Raw genomic sequence first — 14377 nt, forward strand, 5'->3', positions numbered from 1 at the left:
TCAAGCTGCAACAGAGATCATGGCCTGCTTTTAACAGGAAAGCTCTTACTGCAGCCGTCCCGCTACTACCAGCTAGAAAGAGCTACACCTCAAGTCAGCACCAGTTATCCTCCACTTTCTTACACGGCTATTGGTGTTGAGTCCATCCAACTTAAAATGGAATGTCATTCTTCCTTTAAAATTCATAGGGCTTCCTAGGTGGTGCAGTGGTTAAGAATCCGCCTGCCAATGCAGGGGACACGGGTTCAATCCCTGCTCCAGGAAGATCCCACATGCTGCAAAGCAACTAAGCCCGTGCACCACAACTGTTGAGCTCGTGTGCTGCAACTACTGAAGCCCATGTGCCTAGAGCCCGAGCTCTGCAACCAGAGAAGCCACGGCAATGAGGAGCCCGCGCACCACAAGGAAGAGTAGCCCCCACTCACCGCAACTAAAAAAAGCCGGCGCACAGCAAAAAAGACCCAACACAGCCAATAAAGTAAATAATTAAAAAAATAAAAATAAATAAAATAAAATTCACAGAATTACACCCAGGCTCTCCCTTTGGTTTTTGCTCCTAAAACACTCTGCTACCTGTTATGTGTTGGTTAAGGTTGTAAGCTTGAAGGTGCCAAGGTCCAGATTCTGCCTGTGGATTCTGGTGGCAGAGGCTTTGTGGAGTCCTGTTCTGGGTCTCCATCTGGTTCTTCAGGACTGAGGTGGCAGAGGTCTGCAGTGGTTCTGGTTCAGACAAGGGCTTAACCACACTGTTCTTTGCATCCAGAGCCATGTCCCACATTTCAAGACTGTCTGCAAGGACAGAGTTCATAGGAAAATGTAGCATCAACAAACGAGATGCTGGAAAAATGATAGGTCATGAGAAATTCCAAATCATGAGTGCTCCAGGGTGGCGTTGGGAATTCTTTCCCCAACCCATAAAAGTACACTAAGGCCCCTCAGGTTGGGCCAACAGAGGAGCCACACAGGTGCTATCAGCACTGCCATCAATCCACTTTGGGTCCCCTTTCTACAAAACCAATAGAAATGAAGATATTTATGACTCTTGAAATGTATTTGTGACGACCAAACGTATACAGCACAGTAACTTACAGACCCTTGACAGGTATTTACTGGTCAGGACTGAAGTCATTCCTTCATCTAGCTCTACTCACCTGGAAGCCCGTCTATCTGGGTGAGATCCAGATCGGCAGTTTCGGGAGTGCTGTGCTTGGCAGGAGGCCCCAGGGGTAGAGCTGCTGCAGAGAAAGGACGTGTCAGAACCATGTAAGCAAGCTGGGCAGTGGGCAGCCTCGGAAGTGCGTGCAAAGCTGCCCAGGGCTACACTCGCCAGCCTGGCCAACAGCAGAACTCAGGACCCTGCATCCCAGTCCTACCTACAGAGCTATATAAAATAGGGTCAAGATACTACGTTTTTCATTCTTCTCATCAAACTGGGAAAAAACCCTGAAAAGTTTGTTTCTCCTTTAGCAGCAGAAATGGAAGGGTTATTATAAGCCATCTCATCCAGTTTTTACTTTTTGAAGCTTGTTCAAACAAAATCTTAAGCAGAAATCAATATGTAAAACCTGTATAATGACTGTGTGATTAGGGATGCGGGGGGGAAGTCCTGGAGATAACGACTCTTCCACCCTTCACCCCAAGAGCTTCTGCAATGGTTTGGAAGCTAAAGACCTAGAATAATAATTCTTATTAAGAACATCCCCAGCACAATAAGTTGTTTTGGGTTTTTTCCCTACATTAACTTCAGCCTACCAGTCTGAGGAGAGTTTTAAAAAACTAAACATGAAGCAAGTCCTATGACTCTTCTTCGTAATTTTTAGGGAGGAGCCCGGCAAAAACCCAATTGGTCTTTGTTTCTAGTCTATGGGAAAGACTCCAAAAAATCTCCATCTACTACTCCCACTGCATCTGGACTCTGAAATAAAAGTTCATGGATAAAGCCCCTGTTCTCTTCAAACTCAACTTTGCTTTATGTTCAAAAATTTTCTCACGTACACTGTGGCCAAAGGACCTGAAGCCAAAAAAAGCCCTGTCCCTTGAAACGTCTAGTTCCAGACTATGTCAGGGCCATTTCCTTTCCCCCAAAGACCAGTGTTTTCAGTCACAGCGAAACGAGGGGCAGGACCTGACGATCTGAATCCTAGGCCTCATCCGTCCTGTGCACTGCAGTGCCCTGCAGAGCCCTAGTTTGGACGCAACCTGCTGCTACTGGCAGAGGAGCAAAGTCGCCCCCCAAAGTCCACGCTCCCGTCCTCTCACCCTGATCCTTCTTCTCAGTGGATGTAGCAGAAAGGAGAGGCTGCTGTTTCTCCATCTGCTCCCGGAACTGCTGCTGCAGCTGTTTTTGCCGGAGCTTCCGCTGGTATGTGGCATCACTCTCCGCGGCAGCAGAGGTCAGGCTTCTGCATCAGGAGAGCATAAAGGGTGTGAGCTCCTGAGTTAACTGGTCAACAAGGACACACTTCACAAAGGAGCACACGAACCAACGTGCTGGCTCTGAAGGTAGAAGTGGAGGAAAGAGAGACACCTGGGGAAGAGCAGAGAGGAGAGGGAGGGCACCCCGCCCATACCGGGAGCTGCTGTCCTTGTCCTCCTGCATCCCAACGTGGGGGCCATCTGAGTGGCTTGGTCTGCATGGGGAGGTCACCTTCTGTGGTTTGGGGGGTCCCAGAGCCATGTTCTCTTGGCAGCTGCTGTATCTGGCTTGTTCCACAAATGGTTCAAAATCTTGTCTCTTTGCTTTAGTTAAATCCATTTCGAGAGGCAGCTAACATGGAAAGAAAGGGGAGAAAATAACTTCCTCCAACTGCTCTTCCCCTTCCTTAAAGATCTAGATACCTAAAAAATGGCATTTCAAAATCCTCTATCCATCATTCCTTCTAGGCCCTGAGAAGCTGAGACAAGGGATCCATAAGTTCAAGTAACTTTAACTGCATGAGGAGTACAACAGTTTCATTTTCCACCTATGCCAATCTGCATCAATGAAGTTTTGATAAAGAGGAATCATACTTCAGTTTTTATTTAGGGGAAATGCTATGTAAAATCTAATTTGAACCTTGCCTTGAACTGGATATGATGCTGTCTACTTTGTTTTAATGGAAATGATCACACATCATCACACTACAGAAACCCAGAGATTTTTTTCACTTGGGAGAACTTTTCTCTTAATGTAATACTGACAGAAAAATGGAATATGAAGGGTTGAGACTATTTTTTGATAAAGATAACCTGAAAATGAAACACTGTGAAATTTCTTATCGACACTGGGAAGTAAATAAGAAAGGAGTTTATGTGGGGAGTTCCCTGGTGGCCTAGTAGTTAGGATTCAGGGCTTTCATTGCTGTGGCCCAGTCTCGTTCAGTCCCTGGTCAGGGAACTGAGATCATCCTGCAAGCTGCATGGGTGTGGCACTGCCAAAAAAACAGGCCCATCACAAAAGGACGAACAGAGACAACTCCACTGACGTGAGGCACTTAAGAGTGGCCAGAACCAGAGACAAAGTAGACAGACAGTACCAGGGGCTGTGTGGAGAGGGGAGCCAGCGTCACTTTTTAATGGATATGGTTTTATAAGGGAAAAGAGTTATAGAGATGGATGGTGGTAATGAGTACCCCACATTATGAATGTATTTAGTATCACTGAACTGTACCCTTAAAATGTCTTAACATGGTAAATTTTACCACAATAAAAAACATCGGAGAAAAAAGTGAGTGCTGAAAAAATTTTATAAGACTGACAATGCTAAGTGCTATTGAATATATAGAACTGGAACTCATATACTGCTACATGGGAGTATGAGTTAGTGCAAACATACTGGAAAACTGGAAGAATCTACTAAAACTAAACAGACACCCAATCCTCTGAGCAGACCCAATAATTCCCAAGGTAAATGGGTGTGTATGTGCACCAAGAGACACCTGCAAAAATGCTAATAGCAGCCCTATTAAAAACAACCAAAAGCTACGAAAATCTCAAATGTGTATTGAGTCAGAATGGGAAGATCAACTGTGGTAGACTCATGCAATAGAAAACTATACAGCAGGGAAAATGCTACTACATGCAACAAGAATGAATCTCACACACGTGTGGAATGAAAGCTAGACATCAAACAGTTCATATGTTTGATTCCAAAAAGTACAGAACAGTCAGAACTAACCTACTGTTAAAAGTGGTTTTCCTTGGTAGTGATAAGGTGAGGGGTGGCAGCAAGGGACATACAATTGAGACTTCTGGGACACAGTGATGCTCCACTGTGACTCAGATGCTGATGACAAGGGTGTGCTTGGTCTTAGAAATCATCAAGCTGAACATGTACATGTGCACTGTCTACATGTTTATATGTACTTTTTAATACTTCACTTTTTATAAAGCATGAACTTTATATAAAGTTCAAAAACAGGAATAAGTCTGAGACTAGATGTCAGAATGAAAAAGTCAGTCAAGGTAGTGAATGGGGGCAGGGGCGGGGGGTTCTGCAGTGCTGGTAATGTTCTGTTTCTCTATATGGGATGTAAATAGCTGTGTTCGCTTCTAAAATTTCATCAGGCTGTGTCATTATGACTTATGCAGTTTTCTGTATATAGGTTGTACTTCGTTTAAAAACTTCATTAAAAAAAAAGAGTGAAAAAGAAATGGAGAGTGATGTCACCGAAATGGCAGACTAGAAGGTCTAGGTCCGCCCTCCGTCACAGAGATGCCAAGTTAACAGTAGTAAACAGACCAGAATACCTTTGTAAGAGCTGCAGTGACCAGGTGACAGACTGCAACACTCAGGCCAACATAAAACCAAGACAAGAGTCCAGGAAAGGAGGGAGGAAGTTCACAGCATTTTGCATGCCTGCCCGTGGCTGTGCCCCTGCCTGTCTGGCACAGAGCAGTATGAGCAGAGGAGACCTCCCACACTGGGGATCTTCCCTCTGGATGGAAACAAAAGAGTGGATTGTGCATCTGATGTTCTCGGAGCTTATCTGTGGGCTGCCCAAGGCACTGGTTTCTGTCTCACCTGACAAAATGCTGACAGAATCAGCAGAGTCTGAAAGTCACTAAAAACAGAGGCAAGCACCACAGCACATGAGAGCTGCAGTTCTGCAGTCAGATGCCAGAAGGAGGAGGAGATCATAAAAGACTTGGGAGGTCCTAGAACACCCAGGTGGGCTGACTGGCACAAATCTTTCTCTGAACAAGTAGAGAAAGACTGGGAGAGGTGGTTGTTTGTTCAAATGCCCAAATCTCAGTAAAAGATCACATATAAAGAAATAGGGAAACATGGCCCAATCAAAGGAACAAAATGAAACTAAAATAACTGACACTGAGGAGGGTAGTGCAGTGCTTAAGAATCCACCTGCCAATGCAGAGGACGTGGGTTCGATCCCTGGTCTGGGAAAATCCCACATGCCACAGAGCAACTAAGCCTGTGTGCCACAACTACTGAGCCTGCACACCTAGAGCCCACAAGCCACAACTACTGAGTCCATGTGCCACAACTACTGAAGTCCACACACCTAGAGCCCATGCTCCTAAACAAGAGAAGCCATTGCAATGAGAAGCCTGCACACTGCAACAAAGAGTAGGCCCTGCTCTCCACACCTAGAGAAAAGCCTGCGCACAGCAATGAAGACCCAACACAACCAATTAATCAATTAATTAAAAAAATAAAAAAACAAAAGACAAAAAATTGACCCTGAAGAAATGAAGATCTATGAGCTGCCTGACAAATTAAAATAACTCAAGGATGTTCAGTGAACTAGGAGATCACAGACAGACAACTAAATGAAATCAGGAAAATGATGATGTATATACAAAATGAGAGTATCAACAAACAGAAGCTACAACAAAGATGCAAGCAAATTTGGAGCTGAAAACTTCACTAGAGGCATTCTACGTCAGACTTGATCAGGCAGAAGAATCAGTCAACTTGAAGACAGGTCATTTGAAATCATCTATCCAGAAAAGCAAAAAGAAGAATGAAGAAAAATGAGGAGAGCTTAAAGGACTTTTAAGAGCACTATCATACTAGGTATCTTAAAAGTCTTAGAAGAAGAGAGACTACTGGCAAAAAAAATTCCAAAATCTGAGGAAACAAAAGACATATTAATTCAAGAAGCTCAAAGAACTACATCTAGGATGAGCCCAGAGAGACCAAGATATAATCAAAATGTCAAAAGCCAAAGACAGTACAATAATGAACTATCAGAAAGAGAGAAATTAAGAAAACAATTTACAACTGCACCAAAAGAATAAAACACCTAGGAATAAACTTAACCAGAGAGGTGAAAGACCTGTTCTCAGAAAACTAGAAGACACTGATGAAAAAAAGAGGAGGGCACAAATAAATGGAAAGATATACTGTGCTCATGAATTGCAGTATTATGAAAATGTCCATACCCAAGCCATCTACAGATTCAATGCAATCCATAACAAAATTCTAAAGGCATTTTTCACAAAAATAAAACAATTCTAAAATTTGTATGGAACCACAAAAGACCCTGAATAACCAACCCAATTGTGAGAAAGCAGAACAAAGCTGGAGGCATTACACTTCCTGATTTCAAACTACCTTACAAAGCTCTAGTAATTGAAACAGTATGGTATTGGCACAAAAACAGACATAGATCAATGGAACAGAATAGACAGCCCAAAAATAAACCCACACATACATGGTCAATTAATTTATGACAAAGGAGCCAAAAATATACAATGGGGAAATGACAGTCTAGTCAGTAAAACTGGAAAAAACTGGACCACTAACACCATATACATAAAAATTAACTGAAATTGGATTAAAGACTTGAATGTAAGACCTGCAACCATAAAACTCCTAGAAGAAAACAGGCGGTTAGCTTGACACTGGTATTTATGATAATTTTTTTATGTTTGACACCAAAAAGCCAAGACAACAAAAGCAAAAAGAAACAAGTGGGACTACATCAAATTAAAAAGCTTCTGCACAGCAAAGGAAGCCATTAACAAAGTGAAAAAGCAACCTATGGAATGGGAGAAAAAGTTTGCAAATGATATAACTGATAAAAGAGTTAACATTCAGGGCTTCCTAGGTGGCGCAGTGGTTAAGAATCCGCCTGCCAATGCAGAGGTCATGGGTTCAATCCCAGCTCCAGGAAGATCCCACATGCCGTGGAGCAACTAAGCCCGTGTGCCAAAAAAACAAAAACAAAACAAAAAAAAAGAGTTAACATTCAAAACATACACCTTAAAAGCAAAAGAACAAAAACAAAAAAACAATCCAATTAGAAAATGGGCAGAGGATCTGGATAGATATTCTTTCAAAGAAGACATACAGATGGCCAATAGGTACATTAAAACGTACTCAACATCACTCACCATCAGGGAAATGAAAATCAAAACTACAGTGAGATAGCAGCTCACACCTGTCAGAATGGCTATTATCAAAAAGACAAGAGACAACAAGTTTTGATGAAGATGTGGAGAAAAGGGAACCCTTGTACACTGCTGGTGGGAATGTAAACTGGTGTAGTCACTATGGAAAAGACTATGGAAAACAGTTTCTTCAAAAAAATTAAAAATAAAACTACCATATGATCCAGCAATTTCACTTCTGGGTATTTATCCAAAGAAAAGAAAAATACTAACTCAAAAAGATATGCTCCCCCATTTTCACTGCAGCAGTATTTATAACAGCCAAGACATGGAAGCAACCTAAATGTCCACTGATAAAGAATGATATATATCTACAATGGAACATCATTCAGCCATAAAGAAGAAAATCTTGCCACTTTGCAACAACATGGGTGGATCCTGAGGGCAATTTGCTACCTGAAGTAAGTCACACAGAGAAAAAGAAACACCATATGATCTCACTTATATGTGGTATCTAAACAAACAAAAACTGAGCTCACAGATAAAGAGAATAGACTGTGGTTGCCAGGGGTCGGGGATGGACAAAATGGGTGAAGGGTGTCAAAAGGTACAAACTTCCAGTTATAAAATAAATAAGCTCTGGGAATGTAAGGTACAGCATGGTGACTAGAGTTAATAATACTGTACTGTGTATTTGAATGTTGCTGAAAAAGTAGATCTTAATAATTCTCATCATAAAAAAAAAAACTGTACCTATGTGTGGTGATGAATGTTAACCAGACTTATTGTGGTGATCATCTTGCAATACATAAAAATACTGAATCATTATGTTTTACAACTGAAACTAATATACAGGTATACCTCAAAGATACTGCAGGCTTGGTTCCAATAAAGCAAATATAGAAATAAAGCAAGTCACACAATGTTTTTGGTTTCTCAGTGCATATAAGTTATATTTACACTATACTGTAGTATAAGTGTGCAACAGCATTATGTCGAAAAAACAATGTACATATCTTAATCAAAAAATAATTTATTGTTAAAAAGTGCCAACCATCATCTGACAATGCAGAGTTGCCACAAACCTTCAATTTGTAAAAAAATGCAATTATCTGTGAAGTGCAATAAAGTGAAGCACCATAAAACAAGGTATGTCTGTAATGTTATATGTGAATTATATCTCAATTTTTAAAAAAAAGTCAGACAGAGAAATCTTGAAAACAGCAATAGAAAAGCAAATCATCACGTACTGGAGGGCCTGCCTAAGATTATCAGATTTCTCAGCAGAACTCTTACAGGCCAAAAAGGAATGGGATGATATATTCAAAGTCCTGAAAGAAAAAACTTAGCCAAGAATAGTGTATCCAGCAAAAGTATCCTTCAAAAATGGAGAAACTAAGATTTTTCTTTCAAATAAACAAAAGCAGAGGGAGTTCATTATCACTAGACCAGCTCTACAAGAAATGTTAAAAGGAGTCCTTCAAACTGAAACAAAAGGATGCCAGGCAGCAACATGAAGCCATGTGAAAATAAAAAGTTCTCTGGTAAAGGTAAATACACGGACAACCTGTATCACTGTAATTTTGGTGTACAGAATTTAAATGAAAAAAAAAAAGATTAAAATTATATAATATGGTGGGAATGTAAATTGATACAGCCAGTATGGAGAATAGAATGGAGGTTCCTTGAAAAACTAAAAATAGAATTACCATATGACCCAGCAATCCTACTACTGGGCCTATACCCAAAGAAAACCATAATTCAAAAAGACACATGTACTCCAATGTTCATTGTGGCACTATTTACAAAAGCCAGGTCATGGAAGCAACCTAAATGTCCATCAACAGGTGAATGGATAAAGATGTGGTACATATATACAATGGAATTTTACTCAGCTGTAAAAAGGAGTGAAATTGGGACATTTGTAGAGACATGGATGGACCTAGAGACTGTCATATAGAGTGAAGTAAGTCAGAAAGAGAAAAACAAATATCATATGTTAACACATATACGCAAAATCTAGAAAAACAGTACAGATCAACTGGTTTGCAAGGCAGAAATAGAGACACAGATGTAGAGAACAAACATATGGACACCAAGGGGGGAAAGCGGGGTGGGGGGCAGGCAGGGGGGGATGAATTGGGAGATTGGGACTGCCATATATACATTACTAATAAAAAAATATCAAACTGTACACTTTAAATATATGCAAGGCTTCCTAGGTGGCGCAGTGGTTGAGAATCCGCCTGCCAATGCAGGGGAAACGGGTTCGATCCCTGCTCCAGGAAGATCCCACATGCCACGGAGCAACTAAGCCCATGCGCCACAACTACTGAGCCTGTGCCCTAGAGCCCGTGAGCCACAACTATTGAGCCCATGTGCTGCAACTACTGAAGCCCACGCGCCTAGAACCTGTGCTCTGCAACAAGAGAAGCCACGGCAATAAGGAGCCCGCGCACCACAACGAAGAGTAGCCCCCCACTCACCACAACTAAAGAAAGCCCATGCACAGCAAAAAAGACCCAACACAGCCAATAAAATAAATAAATTTATAAAAAATATATATATGCAGTTTATTGTATGTCAGTTATATCTCAATAAAAGTTCTTTAAAAACATTTTAAAAATTATATAATACATACAGAAATTAAATGTAAAAACCATTAAAACTTTCATAACTATGAATCTATGTTAGTGGACATACAATAATATGAAGATGTAATCTGTTAACATCAATAACAAAGTGGGGTGAAAGTGGGGTTGTAAAGGACAAGAGTTTTTGTATGCAATTCAAGTTATCAGTTTAAAATAGAATGTTTATAAATTTAAAATGTTTTATATAATTGCAATGGTAACCACAAAGAAAATATCTATAGGACATACACAAAAGTAAACAAGAAGGGAATCAAATCATGTTACTACCAAAAAACCAACACAACACAAAGGACAGCAGTAAGAGAGGAAAGAAGGGAAAAAAAGATAAGCCACAAGACATACAGAAAACAATTAACAAAATGGCAATACTAAGCCATTCCCTATCAATAATAACTTAAATGTAAATGGATTAAACTCCCCAACCAAAGGCCACAGATTGGCTGGATGGATAAAAAACAAGATACAACTACATACTTCCTACATTAGACTCACTTCAGATCTAAAGACATACACAGGCTGAAGGTGAAAGAATGGAAAAATATATTGCATGTAAACAGTAACCAAAAGGAACAAGGGAGGCTATACTAATATCAGAAAAAGTAGAGTTTAAGTCAAAAACTTACAAGAAACAAAAGAGGACATTCTATATAGTGAAAGGGTCAATTCATCATGAAGCTATAACAATTATAAATATTTATTTACCAAACATCAGAGCTCCTAAATATATAAAGCAAACTTTGACAGAATTGAAAGAAGAAATACACAGCAAAACAATAATATTAGACTTCAATACCCTGCTTTCAATAATGGATAGAACAAATAGAAGCTCAATAAGGAAACAGAAGAGTTGAACACTACAGACCAAATGGATCTAACAGACATATATAGTATATTCCACCCAACAACAGTAGAATATACATTCTTCTCAAGTACAAATAGAACATTCTCCAGGATGAACCACATTAGGCTACAAAACAAGCCTTAAATTGAAGAAGACAGGAACTATACAAAATATCTTTGCCAATCACAATGGAAAGAAACTGAAAATCAATGGCAGAAGGAAAAACAGAAAATTCACAAACGTGGAAATTAAACTACTTTCTTAAGACAACCAATGGGTCAAATAAATCACAAGGGAAATTAGAAAATATCTTGAGACAAATGAAAATGAAAAGACAACATATCACAAAACTTATGGTATGCAGCAAAAGCAGTACTAACAGAAATTTCTAGCAGACACAAGCTAGGAGAAGATAGGAAATAAAGCTTAAGGCAGAGATACATGGAGAACAGAAAAATAGGGAAAAAATCAACAAAATTAATAAGAGTTTTCTGAAAAGATCAACAAAATTGACAAGACCTTACCTAGATTAAGAAAAAAAAAGACTCAAATAACTAAAATCAGAAATGAAAGGGATATGGGGCTTCCCTGGTGGCGCAGTGGTTAAGAATCTGCCTGCCAATGCAGGGGACATGGCTTCAAGCCCTGGTCCAGGAAGATCCCACATGCCACAGAGCAATTAAGCCCATGTGCCACAACTACTGAGCCTGCACTCTAGAGCCCATGAGCCACAACTACTGAACCCACGTGCCTAGAGCCCATGCTCCGCAACAAGAGAAGCCACTGTGGTGAGAAGCCTATGCACCACAATGAAGAGTAGCCTCCACTCTCCACCACTAGAGAAAGCCTATGCAGCAGCAATGAAGACCCAACACAGCCAATTAATTAATTAAGTAATTAATTAATTTTTAAAAAACAGAAATGGAAGGAACACTGCAATTGATGCCACCAAAATAAAAAAGATTATGAGAATACTATGAACAACTGTATGCCAGTAAATTAGATAACCTAGAAGAAATGGTGTGTTCCTAAAACATACAGCCTCTCAAGATTGAATCATGAAGAAATAAACACACCAGTAACTAGTAACTGTATCAGTAAACAAAAACCTAGCAACAACAACAACAAAAGCCCAGGACTAAATGGCTTCACTGGAGAATTCTACCATACATTTAAATAATTAACACCAACCCTCAAACTCTTCCAAAAAAGTGAAGAGAAGGGAACACTTCCAACCTCATCCTATGAGGCCAGCATTATTCTGATACCAAAGCCAGACAAAAAAACTATCAAGGGGGCAGAAAAAAAGACACTACAAGAAAACTACAGACCAATATCCCCGATGAATAATGATGCAAAAATCCTCAACAAAACACCAGCACACCAATTCAACAGCACATTGAAAAGATTATACACCATGACCAAGTGAGATTTATTCCTGGAATGCAAGAATGGTTCAACATCCACAAATCAATCAGTGTGATTCATGAACAAAACCACCTATTCATCTAACTTGATAAAAAAAAAAATAACAAGATTCAATACTTTTTCATGATAAAAACATTCAACAAACTAGGAACAGAAGGAAACAACTTCAACATAAGAAAGGCCATATACAAAAAGCTCATAGTTAACATCATACTCAATGGTGAAAGACTAAAAGCTTTTCCTGGAAGATCAGGAAAAAGGCAAGGATGCCCACTCTCAGTACTTCTCAAATACTGGAGGTCCTAGTCTGAGCAATTTGGCAAGGAAAAGAAAGGAAAGGAATCCAGATTGGAAAGGAAAAAGTAAAATTATCTCTGGTTGCAGATTATTTGATCTTATATGTAGAAAACCCTAAAGACTCAACAACAACAAAAAACTGTTAGAGTTAATAAACTCAGCGAAGTTTCAGGATAGAAAATCAACACAAATATCAGTTGTGTCTCTATACACTAATGATGAACAATCAAAAAATTAAGATAATTCCATTAACAATAGCATCAAAAAGAATAAAATACTTAGGAATAAACCTAACCAAGGTGAAAGACTTGTACACTGAAAACAAAACATTGTTGAAAGAAATTAAAGAAGGCACAAATAAATGGAAAGACATTCCATGTTCCTGAACTGGAAAGTTAATATTATTAAGATATCTATACTACTAAAGTGATGTACAGATTCAATATAATCCCTATCAAAATTCCAATGGCATTTTTGCATAAACAAAAAAATCTTAAAACTTATAAAGAATCTCATGGGACCTCAAATAGCAAAAATAATTTTGGGGGAAAAAAATTGGAGGACCTTATGACTTCCAAACATATTACAAAGCTTCAATAATCAAAACAGTATGATACTGCCATAAAGACAGACATACAGGCCAATGTAGTAATATATAAAGCCCAGAAATAAACCCTTGCATGTATGACCAAATGATCTTCAACAAGCACGCCAAGACTACGCAATGGGGAAAGGAGTCTCTTCAACAAATGATGTTAGGAAAACTGAATATCAACAGGCAAAAGAACAATAAAAAAAATAACCACCATATGATCCAGCAACTCTGTTTTAGGATATACATCCAAAATAACTGAAAGCAGAATCCTCAAGAGCTATTTGCACCCCCACAGTTATTACAGCAGTATTCACAATAGCTAAGAGATGGAAGCAACCCAAATATTCACTGGTGGATGAAGGGATTAAGAAAATGTGATATATACACACAATGGAATGTTAGCCTTAGAAAGGTAGGAAATTCTGACACATGCTACAACACAGATGAACCTTGAGGACACTATCCTAAGCCAGTCACAAAAAGACATAAACTGTATGATTGCACTTATATGAGGTATCTAAAGTAGTCAGATTCATAGAAACAGAAAGTAGAATGGTAGTTACCAGGGGCTGAGGGGAGGGGTAAAAGGGGAGTTGTTTTATGGTTATAAAATTTCCATATTGTAAGTTCTGGAGATGAGTTTCACTATTGAATTGTACACTTAAAAATGGTTAAAATGGTGAATTTCATGTTATGTGTATTTTTTTTTTTACCACATTTAAAAAAAAAGAAAAAAACCATGATATCCCTCATAAATATAGATGCAGAAATCCTTAAGAAAATATTAGTGAACTGGGTCCAATAATATACAAAAAGGATTTAAGAAAATGAAAGTTCTGACAGCTGCCAACTGACACACACCTCTATTAGCGGCAGTACCAGAAAAAGAACCCCTGAAGTCCAAGGGAAGGAAGGCTGCCCAGGGTAGTGGCACTGCAGGGACCCAAAGAAACACAGACGAAGCAGCCACACTCCACCAGGCAACAGGAATGCTCCAGAGCCTGACTGGCCCAGATCACGCCAAACTCCAGACCCCACTCTCCAAAGGCAAATGCTCAGATCACGTGACAGGCAGCGACAGAAACAAGGGCGATCTAAACCTTAAAGGCACCAGAGCTAAGGAAGAGCAGGAAGCTTGAAGAGGTGAGGCTCTGAGTGTCTGTAAGAAATGGCAGTGGCATTGAGAGGGCTCTGTGCTCCTCCTGTCTCAGAGACCACTGCCAAGCA

At 39.6% G+C, this 14377-nt stretch overlaps 1 protein-coding gene across 8 annotated transcripts in view; it reads right to left on the reverse strand.

The window, feature by feature from the left end:
• Nucleotides 1-14377, reverse strand: part of RAD52 (RAD52 homolog, DNA repair protein) — a 34295-nt gene that overhangs the window by 1791 nt on the left and 18127 nt on the right. For 5 of the 8 annotated variants that reach the window (XM_057701787.1, XM_057701783.1, XM_057701785.1 and 2 more), the window contains 4 exons: nt 2571-2767; nt 2260-2402; nt 1152-1235; nt 574-789 (listed from right to left, as the gene is read on the reverse strand). In XM_057701787.1, the coding sequence (XP_057557770.1) occupies nt 574-789; nt 1152-1235; nt 2260-2402; nt 2571-2767 (640 nt within the window). Of the gene's footprint in view, nt 1-573; nt 790-833; nt 1007-1151; nt 1236-2259; nt 2403-2570; nt 2768-14377 lie in introns of those variants that run through there. The other 3 variants (XM_057701786.1, XM_057701790.1, XM_057701789.1) reach the window with 3 other exon arrangements.

This window comes from Hippopotamus amphibius, chromosome 12 (genome assembly GCF_030028045.1).
Source record: "Hippopotamus amphibius kiboko isolate mHipAmp2 chromosome 12, mHipAmp2.hap2, whole genome shotgun sequence".
Lineage (NCBI taxonomy): Eukaryota > Metazoa > Chordata > Mammalia > Artiodactyla > Hippopotamidae > Hippopotamus > Hippopotamus amphibius.